The 16,393-nt window shown below is 44.7% G+C and overlaps 1 protein-coding gene across 3 annotated transcripts in view; it reads left to right on the top strand.

Moving 5' to 3' along the window:
- The window catches only part of CENPT (centromere protein T), a 595,880-nt gene extending 579,945 nt beyond the window's left edge, over positions 1-15,935 (top strand). For all 3 annotated transcript variants that reach the window (XM_073605031.1, XM_073605032.1, XM_073605030.1), the window contains one exon: positions 15,508-15,935. In XM_073605031.1, coding sequence (XP_073461132.1) covers positions 15,508-15,631 — 124 coding nt within the window. In that variant the 3' untranslated portion in view covers positions 15,632-15,935. The remainder of the gene's footprint in view (positions 1-15,507) is intronic.
- Positions 15,936-16,393: the final 458 nt, after the last annotated feature.

Here is a 16,393-nt window from a genome sequence, read left to right on the forward strand (position 1 = left end):
ATTCTGGTATAACCACTCAAAGTCCAGCAACATACCAGTACGTTGCTGGTCCTTGTTGGGCATATATTGTAATCTTTTTTTTTTTTCATGCAGCCTGTGGGCTGAACGAAAAAAAGAGATTGATTGGTGGGTATGCCCACCATTAGAATATCTCCCTTCATCCACCCACTTCTAATGATGGGCATACATGCACCATTTATATATGCCGAAGCATGGGGGCATCCGCCCCAAAAGTTAGGAGCAAATCGCTCCTCCGCCCCTGCTGCCCCCATGCTTCGGCATATATCACCTCCGCTGGAGTCACGGCTTTATATATCGTGGGACCAAACTCTGTTGCTGTCAAGATAAATAAATCCGCGCTGCAGCTGAATGGTGTACCGGAAGACAAAAAAATGGTTAACAATAAAATACAGTAAACAGTAAAGTATAAAAAATTGCATACCTGAAAAGCAAACATGATAAAACATGATAACAATAAAACATTGCAGAATAGAATACAGTAAAAAAGAGCAGAATAATAGAGAGCGAGAGAACAATAAAACGACAACTATTTTTGTTTTTTTTATTTTATATATTTTTGGGGGTTTTTTTGTTTGTTTTTTACACTTTTTTTTGTAACTGTAACTTTTATAACTGTAACCGGTTCCAGGTTCGGGTCTCTCAAAATGCGATGGCATCTTGGGAGGCCCTGTGAAAGTGTGTCCTAGTCTGTGCAATGCTGTACCCTACGCTAATACTCAACTAGTGTATGGTAGCATTCAAAACATTCACCAATGCAAAGACCAGGATTGTCAGGACAGGAGGGACAATAATAGCGGATGTCACGCCTATATCCGCGCTTGCTGCAGACACAACATCTTCTTTTTTGGGGGGGTTTGCTGGGTAGGGGTACTCGGGAGGACATAAAGAAAATGCCTCTCATGCAGCCGACTGCATTTGGTTGGGGATGTGAATGGGGGAAGTACGGGTGCTGCAGAAGTGCTCGGTTCCCAATTAGGATTGGCGAATGCAGCAGGAAGGGCATTATGGGCACGACGGGCCTGTGTTTGCCTTCTTATTGGTGGCAGTGAGACACTACTTGTGCTTGCCACCTCATCAGCTTGAACTGCACTTATGGGACTCGCCACGTCACCAAGTGTTACTGCAGTGCTGGTTTGACTACGACCAGGGTGTACTAGGCCGCTGGTGCTTGCCAGTTGACCAAAACGCTACCAAAAAAACTGTTAGCGATCGCAGGGATCAGGCCTGACTCTGCGAACGCTGCAGTTATGCGTTTAGTGTTTTGTAAGTGACAGTGATCGATCAATACTGCACGGGCTGGGCCGGGCAGAGGGGCAAAACGCAGGTGCTAGCAGGTATCTGGGCTGATCCCGCTAACACTGCATTTTTGGGAACCCTAAACTGCTGGGGACGCTAGTATAGATCTGATCAGATATCGATCCGTTCAGATACTATACCACTAAGGGAGGTGTATGGTGCGTGTGTGGGTGTTAGCGCTACTGGCGCTAACCTGATGCTGCCTGGGGCAACGCAGACCCTATCTGACCCTAAAACCTAAGTTATATCATCGCCGGGAGATCAGGGGGCTAAACCTTTATTAGGTAATAAACGGCGGGTGCCCTGACACTATAAAAAATTAACTAACCAGCGTCACCCGTAACACTTATATGGTGATCACTGGTGAAAGGGTTAACTAGGGGGCAATCAAGGGGTTAAAACCTTTATTAGGTAGTATATAGGGGTCCCTAATGCTATAAAACGCTGATGGCGAACCTATATATTTACCTCCCAATATATATATTTACCACCAGTGACACTAATACAGCGATTAGAAAAACGATCGCTTAGTGACACTGGTGACGGGGGGTGATCAAGGGGTTAAAACTTTATTAGGGGGGTACCCTAGACCTAAAGGGGCTAACCCTAACTGCCCTACCACAGTAACTGTCACAAACTGACACCAATGCAGTAATCAGAAAAAAAAACTGCTTGGTGACGGGGGGGGGGGACGGAAAATACCGAGCTGAGGAGCGATGACATCACTTCCTCTGCCGCTGTTTACTATACAGCAACAGAGGAAGAATCTCATTCGTGGGGAGCGATTGTGAGGGGGTGGCCACAAGTGAGTGGTCTCCCCCTCACCTCTGATCGCTCCCCTAACGAAGCCGACCGCCTCGGGGACCGGGGGGGGGCGCGATGCACCCCCCGCCCGCGGGAGGCAGATCACGTACCAGGTATGTGATTTTGCCTGCCTTTGCCATTCTGCCTTAGTATATCTGTGTTAGGCGGTCGGCAAGTGGCTAAATAGTCTCCAGACTGCTGGCTTAAATAATGAATGCAATCTTTCAGTCTTTTTAGAATCCTAGCTAATGGGGATGTACAGAACCAAGTAGTACTGTCGTTGATCCTGGAACACTCAATTGGACTATACTGTTCTTTTTTGCTCTGAATCCTGTTTGAACATATTTATTGTTCGCCTATGATTTATGGGCTGACAATACATAAATTAATACAATTTTTTAATACTAGTCCATCTTCCCTTTTCCTCTTTTTCTTTATTACATCTACTGCTTTCTTAATCTTTTTATCCATTGCTGCTCTTAGCGAATCACACTCCTCCTATTTAATTCAGAGTTATATTTTCACATTTTTTAGATGTGTGCTTGTCTGGCTCTTGGGTCTATTAGGTATTTATGTTTGCACAGTGTTTGAGTCCTCAGGGTTAATTTTTGAATAAAGGCAGTCTGACTGGATCACCCTGGAGCTAATTAGACTAATTGTTTTGGTATTTAGTTTCCTGCTTTCCAGTGTATTTTTTTTTAAACATTTGGTTTTATTGAAGATAAGGAAAAAGAGAAAGAAAATGCACAATACGCAAATCGCAGATACAACTGCACATTGAATACAATGTATCAATAAAGCAATCATGTAGATTCGAAAATTATCTTGAGTAACTTGAGTGGAAAACTCATAAAAGGTTATAACCAGCTATATTATGAGAATTAACTATGAAGAATACACCTGATTGTGGTATCACCAGCGTTAGTGCTCAAAGATCCTAAAGAGGATGAGTGAATGGAGCATGCCAAGATTGACCTTAAAAATGCTAAATTCACCATTACACTTTGCAGTTGGCATTAATCAACAAAAGGAAGCAAGGAGTAGTGAGTAGGGTGAAAAGAAGAATAGGAAAGGAATTACAGGTAGATATGAGTGTCCATATGTAGCATTAGTTAGAAATGTATGGATTTGGCCTCATCATGGTCCTTAGAGTAGCGAAACGTAAACCAAGGCTGCCAGGTTTTCTGGAATCTTTATATTCTGCCATTGTCTTGTGCTAGGGTATCCTCCATTTCGCAAACATCTCTAACTTTATTTAGCTAATCTGAGATGGAGGGCACCCAAGTAGATTTCCAGTGCAGTGGTATCAAAGTTTTTGCCGCGTTTAGGAGGTGTTTAGACAGTGAGTTCTTGTATTTTTTGAGAGTGAAGAGATTGATGTGTAACAGGCAGCAAGCTGCGTTTAGATTCAAAGTGGTCTCAGTGATTTTTTTAATTAAGTTTTTAACATTGCTCCAGTAAGGAATGATCAAGGGACATTGCCACCAGATATGTAGCAACGTGCCTCTTTCTGTCTGACATCTCCAGCATAATGCTGATTTGTGGGCATCCCATTTATGCAGCTTGTCAGGTGTATGGTACCAATGTGTTAGCAGCTTGTAGCCTGTTTCTTGCATCTTAGAACTTATAGTACTTTTATGTGCCATTATGCATGCATATCTCCATTGTTTGTCTGTGATCTCCTCCTGAAGTTCCTCCGACCATCTCCTCCTGTGCCCTTCCATGCCCGAGGACTTGATGCGTTGCAACCAAGAGTACGCAATTGAAGTGGATTTAGGTAGCGGGGAGCCCTCATGACATACCGACTCCAGGTCGGTCATGAGTCTGTAGGGTCTTGTGTGTGTTTCTGTTTGGTTAATAACTGAGTTGGAGATATGACCACCATCTCAATTGGGGTAGATTACCCTCACGTTTTAGTGTAGATAGGTCTTTACATTTGCTGTCAGCATAACAATCACCTGCTAGTAGTGATGCGTCTCCTTGGGTGGGTTGGAATGTTGAGGTGTTTATACCTGAGGGAAAGTCCGGATTGTCTCTCAGAGGTGTCAGTAGGCTAAGAGGGGAAGTAATGACCCCACTGTTAGCAATGTGGCGAAAGATCTTTAAGGTATTGTCTGTAAGTGGGTGAGTCTGATTATTAACAGGGGTCTTTGATCTTGGAGTCCTGGGAGAGAATTTCAACGGGGCCGAAACCCAGTCTTTCGCCCTACCATGGCAGTGCCAATCAATCTGGATAAATGAGCAGCGTAGTAGTAGTGTTTAAAGTTTGGAAGTCCTATCCCCCCCATCTCTTTAGGATTGGTCAGTTTATCTAGTTTTAATCTGGGTTTTTGTTGGTTCCAAAGGAACTTCAAAAGGGTTGAATTGAGTATTTAAAAAAAATGAAATGGGATTTTAATGGGAAGGGTTCTCATTAGATAAAGGAATTCGGGCAGAATTACCATTTTGATGATTGCTGCCCGTCCAAACAATGAGAAGTGTTTTGTTTGCCAGTTTGTGATGTCTGCTGTGCAACTTTTTAATAGGCGGGGGAAGTTATGTTCATAAATGGACTTTATATGTGGTGTCAACCACGTGCCCAGGTACTTAATGGATCCAGGGTCCCATCTGAAGCATGAGTTGGATTTGGTCAGCTCTAGTAATGTGTCCGAAAGGGAGATGTTCAATGTTTCAGATTTTGTGTAATTAATCTTTAAGTTCGATAAAAAGCCATAGAGAGAGAATTCCCTTAGTAGGTTAGGAATACTGTTTGGGTTTGTTAAGAAGAACAAGAGGTCATCCGCATATGCTGCCAGCTTGAACTCCCTGTCCCGAACCGTGAACCCTCTGATCGCAGTGTTCAGATTTATCGTTCTGATAAAGGGTTCGAGCGTTAGGATGAATAACAGTGGCGACAAGGGACAGCCCTGCCTAGTTCCATTTTGTATTTGAACTTTTTCAGATAGGGAGCCGTTAATTTTCAATCTTGCCGTGGGATTGTGGTATAGAGCAGCAATCCACGACATCATATGGGGACCTAGACCTACATGCCCGCACACTGCCATCATAAAGTCCCATGCCACCCTATCAAAGGCCTTCTCCGCGTCCGTAGAGAGGAGAAGGCCTTCGATGTCCCAATCTTTTGTTGCATGAATGAGAAGCAGGGCTTTGGTGACATTGTCTTTTGCCTCCCTTCCTGGTACAAAACCAACCTGTTCCAAACCGATGAGGTCAGGGAGGAGGGGGTTTAAGCGGAGTGCTAGGATTTTCATGAAAAGTTTGGCATCTAAATTTAATAGGGAAATAGGATGGTAACTGGCACAGTCCATGGGATCCTTGCCTGCTTTAGGAATCACCACAATATGCGCGGAGAGGAAATCGGGTGTCATCTCTCTAGGAGTGGACATGGAGTTCAGTGCAGCAGTGAATGGTTCAGTGATAATGTTTGAGAAGGTTTTGTAATATATGGCCGAAAAGCCAGCAGGGCCTGGGCTTTTCCCCGTTTTCAGTAGCTTAATAGATTTCTAATTGAGTTATTGGTGCATCTATTGAGGAGACATCTAATTCTTGTATTTTCAGTAAACCGCTTTTAATCAAAAAATCTTGGATGAGTCGTGACTTGTCGCCTACCATATCCTGAGGTTTATGTTGTGGTGGAAGGTTATATAACTTAGTGTAGAACTCTTGGAATTGTGCGGCAATCGCTTCTGTGGTTACTGCTGTTTCCCCGTTCTGTTTTTTTATGCCCGCAATATTGTTTGAGATTACGTGTTCCTTCAACGCCCTAGCCAGTAGTCTGCCCAGCTTGTTACCCGATTCATAATACAGTTTCTGCTTAAAGAAGAGCATGTGTTTTGCTTTAGCGTCAAGAATGTGCTGGAGTTCTTTCCTAGCTTCAAGCAGCTTTCCGGCCGTGAGTGTCGAAAGTGAATGTTTATGCTGGGCTTCTAAAGTGTGAATGCTCTTGACAAGTTTAAGAATGTTATCTTCCCTTTCTTTTTTGCGTTTTGAGCCCCATTTAATCAATTCCCCCCTGATTGTACATTTATGGGCTTCCCACACCATGAGCGGGTCAGCATCTGGGATAGAGTTATGTTTGAAAAAGTCCATCAGGGCTGAGGTGATCGAAGGGAGTATTGTTGGGTCTGTTAGTAGAGATGCATTAAGTCTCCACATTGGTTGTCTGGGAGGAGGGCGCAATATGTCAATCTTTAGGGAGATTGGTGAGTGATCCGAGAACGACTGAATCCTAATATGGGCTGCTTCTAATGAGGGTAGGTCTTTTTTGCGTGATGAACAAATAGTCCAGTCGGGCATATCTGGAGTGGGGGGTGGAGTAATGTGTAAAGTCACGACCCCCGGGATTAAGAAAGCGCCATGTGTCCCTCAGTTGGAGGGAATGTAACATAGATTTTATCTTTTTAAGAATTCTGTAGGTGAGGCATGACTTGCCATTTGAGGTGTCCGTCAGGGGGTTTAATGGTACGTTGAAGTCCCCCCCCCCCCCCCAATATTAAACAGCCTGCAGAAAACCCCTGAAGCTCTTCAGTAATTTGGTGGCAGAACGTGACATGCGTTTTATTAGGGAAATATACATTCGCAAGAGTCACTGGAATGTCTGCATATGTACCCTTTAAAAATATGAATCTGCCGTTTGGATCTGATTTTTGTTCTAATAAGCTGAACGGTGTGTCTTTACTAATTAGTATGGAGACCCCCTTGGACTTGGAGTCTCTGGTGGCATGAAATGCCCTCATGAAGTATTGATTTATAAGTTTGGGTATATGGTTTGTCTTGAAATGCGTTTCTTGAAGAAATACGAAGTGGGGCCTACCTTTTTTAAGCTCTCTCAGTAAGGTCGAGCGGCGTTCTGGGATATTCAGTCCTCTGACATTGTGCGATATCACCGAGGGATCGTGTCCCAGGGAAGAGTAGGCCATGCGGGCGGCACAGGAGGAGATGATCCAAGGACCCCACTGCAAAAGGCAAAACTGACAAAGACAAGTTAACACTAGTGCTAGAATTAGGTTTAGGCAACTAATGATTATTCTTATATACAGTATATGGACACAGATAAAGTGTATAAAGAAAAGAAAATAGGCAAGAAGTAAGAGTAGGTTCAAGTATATGTAGAGAAGAGAAGTGTTCGTATATCAGGGAGCCGTCTCCTCGGCGGTGCAACCCACCCAGGAGAGGGTACCTGGTTTGTATCTTAGTGTACCTTGTGTCTGTAAATCAGAGCACGAGGTCACTCTATGGGGTAGGAGGGAGGCACTAACGACGCGGCGGCAGCCACCCAAACCTGTCCTAAGGGGGATTGAACTAAGTGAGGTAGGAGAGAAATTGGCTGACTTACACATAGCCGTAACCTTGAATGTAAAAAAAAAATAAAAAAATCTAAACTTTGCATAAGTGCGGATCTAAAACAAAAAGCGATGAAACGTATAAACTGACACACTTATGCGACAGTTAATACCGTAACTTTAAAACTTTGTGAACCGGACTTAAAAGATGGGATGATATCCCTGACAAGAGGTGGAATGGGCCCTGGCGTTGTTTTGCCAAAGTGCCCTGAGAGTCTGAGGAACAACACAGGCCAGAAGTGTGCTTTAAGACGAAATCTTCCAGCAGGTGAAGGTATAAGGAGGAGTTCTGCTCCGTCTGGCAAACGGGGTATGGCCATGTAGGATAAGATGGTACCATAATAGATAGCAAAGTCCCGTGGTATCAAAACTAGGCTAAAGACATTATTAAGAGTACGGTGAATGTCCTCGGGCAAGTCCCTGGAACGCGAGAACAAAAGCAAAAGAAAAAAGGAAACAAAAGTTGGGTGTTCATGTTTCAGGGATCCCTCGCACTCTAATGTTACATCTCCTGCCCCTGTTGTCCAAATCTTCAATGTGCCTATTCATTTCTATGAAATGTTGGGCTTGTGCACAGGAAGCTTTTTCAAGTTTAGCAATGGCTCTGTCTCTGTGTTTCCCTGCAGCCTCAGCAGATAGCAGTTTTTCATTAAGGACCAGTAGGTTTGTCTTTAAATCGGTGATCGCTGCTGAGAAGGTCGAATTAATATCCGCATCGATCAGACATGTCGGAGTAGGTGAGGGGGAGATCAGATCTTTTCTTACCCCTGCCTGAGTCCTCTGGTGCCGACTGTGAGTCCTCACTGAATTAGTCCTCGTGGCTGGTCGGCGCCATCTTGGATCCTAGGCCGCTGCTGTGTGCCGCTGCTGTGTTCCTAAAGATCTCAGGAATGTTCCCCGCCGGGTATGCAGCAGATCCATGACGTGAGCGGGTGTGAGGGGTGTTGGGGAATCTCTTTCCCGGCATCTGTGGGCAGCTAGTCTGGTTCAGGGCTGTGTACGGCCGTGTGGGTCAGCGGAGCTCCCTCAGTGTGCTGCCGTTCGCATCACGCGCCAAGCCACGCCCCTCCAGTGTATTTTTAGCTCTGAAGAAAATCGTTTGTCGATTGAAATGCGTCAGATAGAGGCCCTTTACCCACAGCACCCACTGGGGAATCTATTTCCATACCCCCTGACCCCCCCCCCAAACTTGCCCTTTTCTGCCTGGCAAACGGATCACCTCACTGCATGAGTGCAGATTGTTGGGACTTTGAACACACTTCCGCTGCTTTGGAAAACAGTTACTGAATGCTGTCACCCTTCTATCATGAAGAAAAAGTGGTGCACGTTTGTTGAGTGTCAAGCTTCCGCCTAGAGCATCTTCACACGAGCTCCGCTCCCAATGCTGTATGGCTTCAGAACCTGACATGTCAGTGGGAAGCGTCAATAGAGCAGCGTGTGCAAAGTACAGCGAAGCGCTTTGGTTCACTCCAGCCAGCCCTCCCTTGACCGGGTAACTTACTATTACCTGAGGACAACCACGTATTTACTCCTTTCTCTGGAACGTTCTGAGGATCCTCTATTACAGGCTACCTTCATTTCATTTACTAGCAGCTCCAGTTGAGAGGTGAGGGAAGCTGTTTTCCTACATACACTGATAACTCTCTGCTGGAGCGAAGTGGAGGTATGTGTTTGTTTCAATCAACCTGCTTTATTTGATATGGTCTACATTGATACTTTTTACTGACTTGTTATAACTCTAACAGCATCTGCAATTTTGAGAAGATTACGTTCAGTTTTCAGGGATCCAGTTTGAATAATCAGCGGTCTTTAATCCTAGCGTATTACATCTCCACTCACCGCATACTGGCAGGACTGTTATCATCTATATTTAATAGAGACTGCTACCGAAACTGAGGATCAATCCCATTTTTTTAGGGCAGGTTACCGTTTTTTATCAATTACTTCACTGTCTGTGATTAAGTAGGATTGCTACCGGTAGCTAGTTAATTTGGGGTGTATGAGGAGGATACATGTGGTGTGTCTGTCTGTGGTAGAATTTTGATTTCATGCCAATGGTGGAGGTAATTTATGGTTTCTTATTGTTATTGTGGGTGAATTATTTATTAATAAAGTATTCCATTTTGTATCTTTTCCAAAACCTGTGTGTTCCTCTCTGAAGAATCCTTTCCCTAGACCCTCTGGTCGTTTTGTTGTATGCAGTTATTTGATTCAGAGGAACCTGCCTAGCGGCTGTTATACTTTCAGCAACTAGGTATTTGGTTTAGTGTCATTTATTAGGCAATTATTATAATTGCAGCATCTGTGTTGGTTGCTCACACATTATTAGACTAGTTTGACACCTCTAATAACTAGGAGTTTCCTGTGCCACCTCTAGTTTTATTATAGAACAGCGATCTACCTTGTTTACCTCTCTCGGGAACGATTGGCAGGTCACGGCAAACATCGGTTGCGCCGGACCCGCTGATTGGCTCCTGCTGTGACCTGGGAGAGCGAAACCATGTACAACTACGTGATTTCGCGCAGGAGAGCCGCCGCCCCGCAGTACATATACGTGGGTCGGTCGGCAAGTGATTAAGGAGTCATTACTCCTGTACAAACGAAGAATGCTTTAAAGCAGGGGCCTCAAACTGGCGGCCCTCCAGCTGTTGCAAAACTACAAGTCCCATGAGGCATTGCAAGGCTGACCGTTACGAGCATGACTCCCTCAGGCTGAGGCATGATGGGACTTGTAGTTCCGCAATAGCTGGAGGGCCACCCGTTTGAGACCCCTGCTTTAAAGGCTTCTGCTCAAACCTTTTTACAGTTACCGAAAGAGGAATCCAGCCCATTCTGGATCTGAAGACTCTTAACTTGTTCTTACAGATTCAAAAGTTTCCCTTGAGAATTACTAGGCTGGTCATTGCCTCTCTCCTTTCATGGGATTTTTTAGCCTCAATAGACATCTAGGGCGCTTATTTACACATTACCATCTTTACGCCACATCCATGCTATTTGCATTTTGCAGTGGGTAATACTTTCATGCTACCTTTTCACCAAGGTGTTTGCCCCTGTCTTTGTTGTGCTCCGTGTTTAGGGGTTAATGTTGTGGGGTTCCTGGACAATCTACTGTTAAAGCAAAAGGCCTCCCTGGCTCTGCCCTCCATGATCAGACTCTCTCTAGCATGGTGGATTTCCAACCCAGTGCTGGAGTCGGGGGAAACCCTTTACTCCAAAGATGTGGAGGTTCTGGAGGGTCTAGGGAGCAGTCCTGAATGGAGGAAGTCTACCTTCCTATCAACATTCTGAAATGTGAGAGATCATGATGAGAAACCAGTCAAACAATGCCACAGCTGTTGCCTACATCAGTTATCAAGGTTTTACGTAAATGTGCACCAATTAAAGTGTACTTGATCCTCTCTTGGGCAGAGCTTCATGTTCCCACCCTGTCCATCATCCATACCCCAGGTGTGGAAAATTGGCAGGTGAACTTTCTCAGTCCTCAGAGTCTGAATCCTTTGCCACGGGTGGGGGATGCTAAATGTGGATAATCTTCTGACATTCAGACTCAACAACAAACTCTGCAGTTTTATTGCTAGATCCAGGAGCCCTCAAGCCTTTACTCTGAAGACCTACTTCAGATTCTCACTTGTCTGCTCAGCAGGATCAACATGGTTGTGCAAGGGCTTACCTAGGTTGGAGTCCATGGCGCAGAGATGTACACTCACCCTTGCAAATAGACACAGCCCACGGTAACAAAGAGATAAGCTACCTGGGCTGTGAATCTGTGCACGGGGGCTTGACAGGAATTTGCCAAAGGATTGTCCAGGTAAAGCCATAGTCAGGGATTCCAGAAGTCAGAATAAACGATAAACAAGCCAGGGTCGGTCAGAAATCTTGGAACACTGTAACTTGAACACAGGAATACTTAGGCAAAACAAGAGACACAGGCACCTTTGGCAATGATAGAGACAAGAGACAATGAACTGACAAAGCCCTCAGAGTGAGGCAGTGTTTTATACCCAGCTGCTTGGATAAACTGCCTCAGCTGAACCAGGAGTGACAGGTACTAATTGCAACAAGATCCAGAGTATGGCCCTAGTATTTCATGCAGAACTGTGCAAAGCTGGAAAGCAGGCTGAAAGGAACTGAGGTGTGGCTCAGAGGCAAAGTAACAGGAGCACTTAACAGGCAGTCATAGGTTCAATACCTCTTTGAGCCATTTGGGGCATGACCACGCCTGGCCGTCTGTATGGCACGGTAGGGACTGTGACAGTTCCCTCCCCTTAAGAATGCCCTCAGAGCATGGAACAGCCTATTTCCTTTGGGCTTTCTTTGTTTTAGAAGTTCCAGCTGGGGAGACTTTCGTCGCTCGCTAGGCTCTTTTGAAAATCTTCAGATCCTGCTTACGGACTATGGGGCCATTCGAGGCATACGTACAGTCAGGAGGTAGCGGGGACACCGACACAGGAACTTCAACTTCAGGCAGGGACACGGCCACAGGAACTTCAAGCGGGGCCACAGGAACTTCAAGCGGGGCCACAGGAACTTCAAGCGGGGCCACAGGAACTTCAAGCGGGGCCACAGGAACTTCAAGCGGGGCCACAGGAACTTCAAGCGGGGGCACAGGAACTTCAAGCGGGGGCACAGGAACTTCAAGCGGGGGCACAGGAACTTCAAGCGGGGGCACAGGAACTTCAAGCGGGGGCACAGGAACTTCAAGCGGGGGCACAGGAACTTCAAGCGGGGACACAGGAACTTCAAGCGGGGACACCGGCACAGGAACTTCAAGCGGGGACACCGGCACAGGAACTTCAAGCGGGGACACCGGCACAGGAACTTCAAGCGGGAACACCGGCACAGGAACTTCTAGCTGGAACATGGGCACAGGGACATCAGACCGGGCAGTAGGTACTGGAACATCAGACTGAGTAGCAGGCACTGGGACGACAGACTGGGGCACAGGAACTTCAATCTGGATAGCAGGCAAAGATTCAGGGTGGCATTAAGGATCCTAGTAGTACCCACTTGCTGAAACTTCGGCTGAGGTGGGCGAGTTGGGCAGAGAGAGATAAGGTGCCCTCCTACTCCACAATAAAAACAAAGACCACAGTCTCTCCTCCGCTCTCTTTCACCTTTAGACAGCTTGGACCGGATGGCCCCCGGTCTCCATGGGTTCCACATCATCCAGGGTAGGTGTGTGTATATCCTCTGGAGCGTCTAGGCTTTGTGGAGATAGTGCTTCATAGCTTGGCACATACTGGGATGGCTTGGAGTCGTATCTGTACAGGGTATTCCTGTCCCTGGATACCCGTAGGCCATGTGAACAGAGAGCAGACTTGGAAACACTGGTTTTCCTTGAGACAGGAATGTGAGAGTCCAGAGCTAACATGAATGCTTCCCAGCTGTCCAAGACTGGACTCCTCTCCTGTAAAAGCTGATGAGCCCATGTTTTGATTTGCCCAATGAGCAGGTTGATGGAAGCGCGTACCTTTTTATATAGCCAGTGGCATAGGTCCTAGGCTTAAGAGCAAACAGCTCACAATCCATTTTAAAGCACACGAATGATGCACGGTTACCGTCAAACCTTTCTGGCATCACCACAAAAGGCTCAGGACATGCTGGTTCCGGGGCTGGGCGTACTGTACCTTTAAATAACAGAACTACTTGCTGCAGCTCAAACGGTCTGGCCCAGGCTGGAGACTTGCAGAGCAAGGGAGGTGAGCATCTTGTACATCTCTGCAGACTCCATGTTGGTCAGTTCATTATGTAAGAACTTACCTAGGTTGGAGTCCATGGCACAGAGATGTACGCTCACCCTTGCAAATAGACACAGCCCACGGTAACAAAGAGATAAGCTACCTGGGCTGTGAATCTGTGCACGGGGGCTTGACAGGAATTTGCCAAAGGATTATCCAGGTAAAGCCGTAGTCAGGGATTCCAGAAGTCAGAATAAACGATAAACAAGCCAGGGTCAGAAGCCGGAGTCAGTCTTGGAACACTGTAACTTGAACACAGGAATACTTAGGCAAAACAAGAGACATAGGAACCTTTGGCAATGATCGAGACAAGAGACAATGAACTGACAAAGCCCTCAGAGTGAGTGTTTTATACCCAGCTGATTAGATAAACTGCCTCAGCTGAACCAGGAGTGACAGGTACTAATCGCAACAAGATCCAGAGTATGGCCCTAGTATTTCATGCAGAACTGTGCAAAGCTGGAAAGTAGGCTGAAAGAGGCTCAGAGGCAAAGTAACAGGAGCACTAAACAGGCAGTCTTAGGTTCAATAACTCTATGAGCCACTTTGGGCCGTGACCACGCCTGGCCGTCAGCATGGTAGGGACCGTGACAGGATGGCATTCCATTGATTATTATCACTCAGTATTGGCCCAGGAGGATGTGCTACTTGGACGTATTCGAACTCCTGGCTGGACTCTTGGTGAGCACTTCTGGATCATCCAGATCTTTTCCAAGGGCCAGTGTTCTATCCTGCTTCTTGCTCACTGTCTTAAAGGCATGGATATTGAATCAATGTTCTTGAGAGACAGGGGTTTATCAGACTCAATCATCCCTACCCTCTTGAAGACTAGAAAATTGACTTCTCACAAAGTTTACCCTTGCACCTAGAAGGCTGACTTCGACTAGTGCAAGTCAAGGAACTTTCATCTTAGAAAATACTCAGTGGGATGTATTCTGTCCTTTGTCCAATCTGGTCTAAATCAGTATATGGCTTTGAATATAATTAAGGGACAAATCTCTGCCTTGGAGATTCTGTTTCAAATGCTCTTGGCCTATCCTTAGTTTGTTCAGGGTGTTGCAAATATCTTTTCTGGGTACGCTCTACTGTTTCTCCTTGGGACCTAAATCTGGTTCTCTCAGCTCTTCAGAAGGTCCCTTTTTTATTAATAGGGATATTTTTTTTTTTGACTTTATCACAAAATCATGTTTCTTGTTGGCATCATCTTTGAGTGGTGAGTCTCTGAGTTAGCAGCCTTGCCCTTGTGCAGTTCTAAGAAACGTTCCTTACAGGATAAGGCTGGGGCTTGATTTCCTCCCAAGGTGTTTTTTTTTTTTTCTTTTTTCTTTTTTTTTTACCTTAACCGGGACATTGTGTTGACCTCTCCACATCCTGTTCCAGAACATTCCAAGGAAATTTCTCTTCACTGTCTGGATGTGGTAAAGTTTGCCTCTTGGCTACAGCTTCTTTTCAGCATCAGGCATCTGTTTCTCAGATTTGCAAGTCTGCCACCTGGGCTTAGGTTCTACCAGCTGAAAGTTCAGGCCTATGATGCCAGTTTTGGGCTTAAGGTGCTACAAGCTGCTCTCTGAGTCTTTTTAGAGCTGTGGCCCTGTTGGTGGTGTTTGCTGTGTTGCTCACCCCTCAATTGGACTGATTTTTGACACAGATCCTGACTAACCAGCTAAATCCGTTTCCTGGTGTATAATGCAGGACATAAGACTCAGGTCCCTCCCCTCTGTTCTCATGATCTCCCCATTTCTTGCTACAAAACTGAGGCTATCTAGAATCTGTTACATAATCTGGAGAGGTTATATAGGGGGGTGTCCCTGCAGCCTTTTTTTTTTTTTTTTTTTTTTTTTTTTTTTTTTTGCGAGTGACCAATCTGAAGATGGCTACATATAACTAATAATGTTAGTAATTAATTATAATTTTGCTGGTATGTTGTCAGACTGATGCTTCCACTGGAAATGCTGTTTTTGTTGCAGTGTAAAATACGTGTATTGGTTTGAAGGTGTGGAAACATTTTTATGAATTTGTAGTGAGGTCCTACAATATCTTGCTATCCCGATTACTCTTGGCTTGTATCAAGCTGTCTATTGTAACTACTATTCAATTTCTATTTTGAAAAAGACTCTTACTGATCCTAGAATTTCCACTCATATGCATGCATACATCAAGTGGGAAATGTTATTTGTTTGAATTATCTCTTTAACTGAAGATTAGCAAAGAAAACCAACTGTTTGGCGTGTACATTGTGAAATATTTTTTTCTGTCAATTGTGTATGAGTGTTGATTTAATCTATATGTTTTTCTCCCAATTTTAGGCAGCACTTGGTGACTGATACTACTTCCTTCAATGTACTTATTGAAAGACATTTACCCCTGGAATGCAGAAAACTTCTTATTTCATGTGCCATGAGTGGAAACAAGGTGTTCCCTAAGATGTAGCTTTAGCTTATTTTATTAACATATGTTGTATATATTAAACAGTTTTAAGTTTGTTTGTTTTTTGTCTGTTGTTCAATTTCATGCAGTAAGTATCTAATAAAGGGTAATACAGAAGGTATTTTGTCCTCATTGTGATTATTAACCACTTAAGCCCCGGACCTTTTGGCTGCCTAAAGACCAGATGACTTTATACAATTTGGCACTGCGCTGCTTTAACTGGTAATTGCGCGGTCATGCAATGTTGTACCCAAACAAAATTTGCGTCCTTTTTTTCCCCCACAAATAAAGCTTTCTTATGATGGTATTTGATTGCCTCTGTGATTTTTATTTTTTGCGATATGAACGGAAAATGCCCGAAAATTTGGGAAAAAAATGATATTTTCTACTTTTTGTTATAAGAAAAATCCAATAAACTCAATTTTAGTCATACATTTAGGCCAAAATGTATTCAGCCACATGTCTTTGGTGAAAAAAAATGTCAATAAGTGTATATTTATTGGTCTGTGCAAAAGTTATAGTGTCTACAAACTAGGGTACATTTTCTGGAATTTACACAGCTTTTAGTTTGACTGCCTATCTCATTTCTTGAGGTGCTAAAATGGCAGGGCAGTACAACCTCCCCCCCCCCCCCCAAATAACCCCATTTTGGAAAGTAGACACCCCAAGGAAATTGCTGAGAGGCCCATTGAATATTTAATTTTTTTGTCGCAAGTGATTGAATAATGACAAAAAAAATTTTTTACCATGCCATTGTTATGTGGA

This window comes from Aquarana catesbeiana, linkage group LG11, assembly GCF_042186555.1.
Source record: "Aquarana catesbeiana isolate 2022-GZ linkage group LG11, ASM4218655v1, whole genome shotgun sequence".
NCBI classification, from domain to species: domain Eukaryota; kingdom Metazoa; phylum Chordata; class Amphibia; order Anura; family Ranidae; genus Aquarana; species Aquarana catesbeiana.